Below are 5673 nucleotides of genomic sequence, written 5' to 3'. Positions count from 1 at the left end.
TGTTGGTAAAGGCGATTTTAACACAAAGGGAAAATGCACAATTGACAAATTGTTCACAGTTGCAGCTTTCAAGCTTAACCAAGGAGGGAAAAGTACTAAATTGTTAGCATCTGATTAATTTCTTGATTTTACTGGGAGTGTTTTATTTAAATCTTTTTTGTTTACCATCGAAGAATTTTACTTTAATATTCACAAAGTTTCTTTCATTACGAAACATCCATATATGTATTTTTATACATGTCGATTAGTTTTGCTGTTTGTATGAAAAATCCTGTTTGACGTTCATACATTTCATATAAAATACAGTCGAACTTGGTTAAGTGCATAAGATTTTGGTCGAAAAAAATTCCCTGTAGTTAATTAAACGATAAAACAATGGAAAAAAAATTAAAAGTAAAATTCTTTGATTGATATCAGGAAAGATTTTCAGAGAATAGTCTACAGAGTGAATTTGAAGCAGCTTTAACTGCTATTCTGCTTGGTGCTGTCCTTCGCTTCCTTTTTGCTTTCAAAGTGTTTTACACTGATTTAACTGAGTTCATCAGATAAATTACGTTTCAGCTAGCAATTAAATGAGATTCATGCATTAGATGCTTTTCCGTTTGCGAGAAAATGTTCTGATGAGTAGCTAATGGTGATTGTGATACAATGGAAAAATCAACAAGTGATGAATTTGTCCACAACTGCAGTTGTCAGCTTAAACTAGGCATGGCAATTGCTAATTTGTTAGCATTGAATTACATTTTGAATTTCCGTGTGACCGTTCTATGAAAATCTATTCCTGATAGCAATCAAAGAGTTTTACTCTTAACTTCAGAAAGTTTTTACCTCTTTCGTCAGTGTTATTGTTTCCCTTCCTATATTTTATTTAAATAAGAAATCTGCAATATTATTTACAAATCAAAGAACAAATTTAGTTTTATATATTTGGTGTAAATTGTAAACTTTCTATTTTTACATCTGAACGAAACCGACTAGTGCGTTGGTGACATTTAAATTTCCACCTGTTTTCATTTCCGTTTGTAACCTTTCAATGTATATTTTAATGATAACGAAATCTTTAAACATTCCGCATCAAAAGCTGCGCCTATGATGTAGCTGATCTGTTTGATGTTGCATTTCAAATTACATTTGAACTTGGTTATAAGTGAGCCTGGAATTTAAAAAGAATTTCCATGCATTCATCCATTATTTTATCGTTTAATTAACTACAGGGAATTTTTTTCGGCCAAAATCTTATGCACTTAACCTAGTTCGACTGTATTTTACATGAAATGTATGAACGTCAAACAGGATTTTTCATAAAAACAGCAAAACTCATCGACATGTATAAAAATACATATATGGATGTTTGTTTCGTAATGAAGGCAACTTTGTGAATATTAAAGTAAAATTCTTAGATTGTAAACAAGAAAGATTTAAATAGAACACTCCCAGTAAAATCAAGAAATTAATCAGATGCTAAGAATTTAGTAGTTGTCATTCCTTGGTTAAGCTTGGAAGCTGCAACTGTGAAAAATTTGTCAGTTGTGCATTTTCCATTTGTATTAAAATCGCAAATCGTAAGTATTAAAATGTAAAATTAAAAATATTTTGTTATAATTCCACGGCGAACCCTTGGCAGCAGGTAATGCAACGGCTTTCCTGCTTTTTTTCTTCCTGTGCAACAGCTTTGTTTGCTAGAAAATCATATTGAAAATTCAACAAAACCAAGATGACAACATCGACTAGGCCAGGGGTAGCCAAAGTGGTAGATATCGACCCTATGGGGTCGATGGGAATATCTAAGAGGTCAATAAAGGTATAGGGCCGAATGCGGTGGGGGGGTGGATGAACTCCGGGATCAAATATGAACTTTGAAATCCCACTTGAAAATTTATTTCGAAGTTATTTGAAGAAAACTATTTTGTAACAATAATTTACAATTTTCTGAACTGTCAAGGGACACCATAAAAAAAGAACAAAACAGAGGAACAGATTGAATCCGGAAATGCGTGGTTCACGCCGTAAACTCACTTATCTCCAGTCAAATATCAATACCCTTGCTGCCACTCATCAAACACATCCTTCTCATTAACGATGTCAAGTAGTTAAATAAAAAAATACTATAATAGTTAAATAAAAAATTATCAACTTAATCATGAAGTTATTAATATTATCATTCGCATAAATACGGCCATTATAGGAACAGATATACAAAGTGAAGAAAGGAGAAGAAAAGTAAACATAAAGATGAAATGAATTTGATCGAGAATCAGTGCGGGTGGAAAAAGTAAATGATATCTTATAATAAAGAAATATCTTGTTAATAATATTCATTTTACAAATTTGAAGGTCGATGAGGCAACAAGGAATCCATAAGAAGTCGATGGTATAAAAAGTTTGCCTATCCCTGGTCTAATCTAACGTAGACGCTCGCAAAAGGCAAGACTCTGATCACTTGATTGGAGATGGTTAATCAGCTGATTCAATGTTCCTCCTCTTCGACGGCGATCAAATTTGTAGCACACCGGTTGTGTTTCACAGCTAGTTTCTTCAGAGTGTGTTGGGATTTCGCTCTACAAACGCACTCGATGTGGCTTAAACGCTTACAACAATTTCAGTAAGGTTATTAAAATGGCTAGTGCTTGTGGGTCAGTGCTCTCCTGTTGTCAGTGAACGCTTCACATCGAGCTGTTACGGTCAATTTTCTTGAAGGTTACGAGCTGCGCTTCCGTGGCGACCGTTGTGTTTAGTGCTCGAATGTCAGATACCAGAGCACTCGCTGCTTCTACTGACAGTGCACGCTCAAAAGACTTCACAAAAGTCATTTCTCCGTCAGTCAACAGTTGCTTCGAAGGTTCGTCTCACAGGCCGCATACGAGCTGGTCTTTCATTCGAGACTCTAACGCTTCACCAAAGTTGCAGTGTTGTGCCAGATGGCGAAGTTCTGCTACAGAAGCCGCAACTCCTTCACCAGGTTGTTGTAGCCGTCAGGGGTGCAGAAACCGTTGGTAAACTTCCAAAAGTCTCAGAATGAAGTGACTTCTTAATAACTTCAAAACTTCATTAAATGTTTTCGAAGAAAAGAAATGTAGTAGGCTCGCAGGGAAATCTTACTACACTAGATTATTCACAGTTAGGTTCTGCCGATAACTGTCTTTCCTTACGCTAGATCTGAATTTTACAAATCTCTAATTTTATCAGATAATCGTCAGTATATTTTATAGAAGATGCAGTCAAACAACAGGCAAATGCGAGCGAACTAATACAATGACTTCTCTCCCCTATGAACGAAAACGCAACTAACTATTGTTCACTTGTTCAATAACAATCACAATTGTTTATTTCTTCAACGACAACAACGGCAGCGGCTTCACAATGCAACAGATCCTTTTTGATCTGTAACATTGAATATTTCGTTATCATCGTAATACATTATTATCGTTATTTTCAGAGAACCCTACAGATGAAATTAGAAAATATTTCAATGCTAACATTCAGCAGTCACCACTCCCAGTTTTAGCTGAAAACTGAAGCTGTGGACAATTTATCAATTTTAGATTTTTCCTTTGTACTTGAATAGTCTTTAGCTAGGTAGCCTTCATCAGAACAACATCTGACAAACAGGAAATAATATTAGGCATAAATTTCATGTAATTGCTGGCTAAGACGGTAATTTATATGACGAGTGAAAGCAACTGTTGGCTGATACTTTTTTGAACAGTATTTGTTTGCCTGTTGTAATGACTCATCATAAGAAACCGAAGAATCAAATATCAGATAATATCGTGCATCTGAAATTTTTCCCTGCTGAAATTCTGATGAATACTGCTTTCTGGGCTGGACGGCTATGACCAGGAAATGGAAACGAAAATGGATTGTGAATGTTGTAATAAACGAGATATAGTAAAGCAAGATAAGCAAGAAGTAAAATGCTGTTCGGCATAAAGCTATACGTAGCTGACTGAGCTAGACAAATAAACCGGAATAGAGCAAAAAAAATTTAAGAGAAAATTCAAGAGTAAAAATGCATATTTATTGTCTCTTTGTTCACATGCACAATCATTCTTTCCTTCGCTGTTCACTTGTTTGGCTCGAAGAAAGTTTTCTGTTCGCGTTCTGTTCAGTATTTTTCGTCATGGCTGATATCTGTCAGCTACGTCTTGTGACAAACTGTTGCGGTAGTATGTCCTGGTGTATGAAGGCAGGGCGTATAAATTAAAAAATACCAGTGAACGGAGGAAGGGTTGGGAGTGTTCAAAAGTATGTGCTGAATGTATTGAATGTGTTCCTTGTCATTAACAATTTGTTTGTTTCCGTATAGGACAGGAAGGGGTGCAAAACTAAGTTTTAATTTAATAATTAATTTTTTAATAAAAACTAATATGATTTAATTGCATTACAAACAGTGATTACTAAAAGCTGTCAAATTAAAAAAGAAATATTCATACACGAATGGAAAAACAACTGCATTAGACAAACCTGACATCAAATATACTAATGTTACGTAATCAATTGTCAAACATTTGTACATTCAATGAAGTGAAAAATATTGCAGCTAATCAAAACAGAATAATTTGAACCAATGAAAAGTTTGATAAGAGAACTAATATCATGGCGCAATAAGTATGCAATGAGAACCTACGCCATTATCATCCAATAAGAAAACGATTTATAACAACCAATTGAAAAATGCAAGCAACAATTCCATCGGTTACACAGTTACATCCTGTAACACGCTAAAATTTATTTATTCAATGACGGAGTGAGTTAATTTTGACTTTATCGCCTGTTCCTACCAGAACAGCGCCGGAAGCGGCGTCGTAACACGCCATGGGAAAGACGTGGGTGTTACGACAATAACATTGCTTCTGCACTCGCTGATAAAAATTTGACAGTTGTAGTAGTGGGCAGCAAAAATACTGCGTGGGCAGCGTGTAAGCTCCATCCGCTAAAAAACGTTAAGCGCGTGGGCGAAAAGCGGCAACATCACCGGAAGTGTTAACAAGAAGTACAAAAGATCAATGGGGATAATGAAGAAAGTGCCTGTGTGAACACTCATATATATATATATATATATATATATATATATATATCTACCGTGAATGGCATTTTGGGATGGTTGTCGCTTAGTTGTGAAGTGCACAGAGCACTGGTCAGTAGGACAGCGGCCAGAAGAATTACCTTGCGTCAAGAGATTAATTGAGCGATCGATTATGTTGAGTTGATTTATCTCAGTAAACATTGTGATCCACAAAACTGCTGCTTCCTTTCCTCTATATCCATAACTTCATGAACGGTGATTTAATCTTTCGATCAAATCGCCATTTGAACAAAAATACAGTCCATCAAACCTGAACATCAGTAACGACGAAGCTAGTACGCTACACCATTTTAAAAATTGTTTAATTAATTCAATTGAATTTGACATCAAAATATCAATGAATAGCAATAGTTGAAAAAAATTCAAGTTAAATTCGTCTGCCTATTTAACTTTTAATTAGAAAAGAGATATATAAAATATTGCTTTTTAATTGAACTTGATTGTTTTATATATGTTATACTGTAATTGTATTAACTATGTTAACTACTGTGTATTAATACTTTATTTATATTTTCTCTTGAACAGTCTGTGTATTATCATCTTTATTAATTATTTTATATGCACTATATGTACATTTAAAGCTTGTA

The 5673-nt window shown here is 34.6% G+C and overlaps 3 protein-coding genes across 3 annotated transcripts; 1 reads left to right on the top strand and 2 right to left on the bottom strand.

The window, feature by feature from the left end:
* Positions 1-1596: 1596 nt before the first annotated feature.
* Tsp_09106 (conserved hypothetical protein) lies at positions 1597-1951 on the bottom strand. The gene is made up of 2 exons (XM_003382216.1): positions 1914-1951; positions 1597-1867 (listed from the first exon to the last, which is right to left on the bottom strand). Exons 1-2 carry the CDS (start codon positions 1949-1951, stop codon positions 1597-1599), a joined length of 309 nt encoding a protein of 102 aa, XP_003382264.1.
* Positions 1952-2237: 286 nt separating this feature from the next.
* Positions 2238-2997, top strand: Tsp_09105 (conserved hypothetical protein). Its single transcript, XM_003382215.1, has 4 exons — positions 2238-2272; positions 2335-2371; positions 2506-2607; positions 2698-2997. The coding sequence occupies exons 1-4, from the start codon at positions 2238-2240 to the stop codon at positions 2995-2997; spliced, it is 474 nt and encodes a 157-aa protein (XP_003382263.1).
* Positions 2998-3355: 358 nt separating this feature from the next.
* Positions 3356-3928, bottom strand: Tsp_09104 (conserved hypothetical protein). Its single transcript, XM_003382214.1, is given in 3 exon segments — positions 3356-3442; positions 3682-3792; positions 3812-3928. The coding sequence occupies 3 exon segments, from the start codon at positions 3926-3928 to the stop codon at positions 3356-3358; spliced, it is 315 nt and encodes a 104-aa protein (XP_003382262.1).
* Positions 3929-5673: the final 1745 nt, after the last annotated feature.

The sequence above is a fragment of the Trichinella spiralis genome (assembly GCF_000181795.1).
Source record: "Trichinella spiralis strain ISS 195 chromosome Unknown Scfld1, whole genome shotgun sequence".
In the NCBI taxonomy this organism is placed as follows: domain Eukaryota; kingdom Metazoa; phylum Nematoda; class Enoplea; order Trichinellida; family Trichinellidae; genus Trichinella; species Trichinella spiralis.
This window is presented reverse-complemented; position numbering and strand designations above follow the sequence as displayed.

Coding starts and splice junctions, on each gene's coding strand:
- Tsp_09106 (XM_003382216.1), bottom strand. CDS start 1,951: ATGGTGTCCCTTGACAGTTCAGAAAATTGTAAATTATT. Junction 1,868..1,913: donor TCAGAAAATTGTAAATTATT/GTTACAAAATAG, acceptor TAAATTTTCAAG/TGGGATTTCAAAGTTCATAT.
- Tsp_09105 (XM_003382215.1), top strand. CDS start 2,238: ATGAATTTGATCGAGAATCAGTGCGGGTGGAAAAA. Junction 2,372..2,505: donor GAATCCATAAGAAGTCGATG/GTATAAAAAGTT, acceptor TCAAATTTGTAG/CACACCGGTTGTGTTTCACA. Junction 2,608..2,697: donor CTTACAACAATTTCAGTAAG/GTTATTAAAATG, acceptor ATTTTCTTGAAG/GTTACGAGCTGCGCTTCCGT.
- Tsp_09104 (XM_003382214.1), bottom strand. CDS start 3,928: ATGCCGAACAGCATTTTACTTCTTGCTTATCTTGCTTTACTATATCTC. Junction 3,443..3,681: donor CAAAAAAGTATCAGCCAACA/GTTGCTTTCACT, acceptor TTTCATCTGTAG/GGTTCTCTGAAAATAACGAT.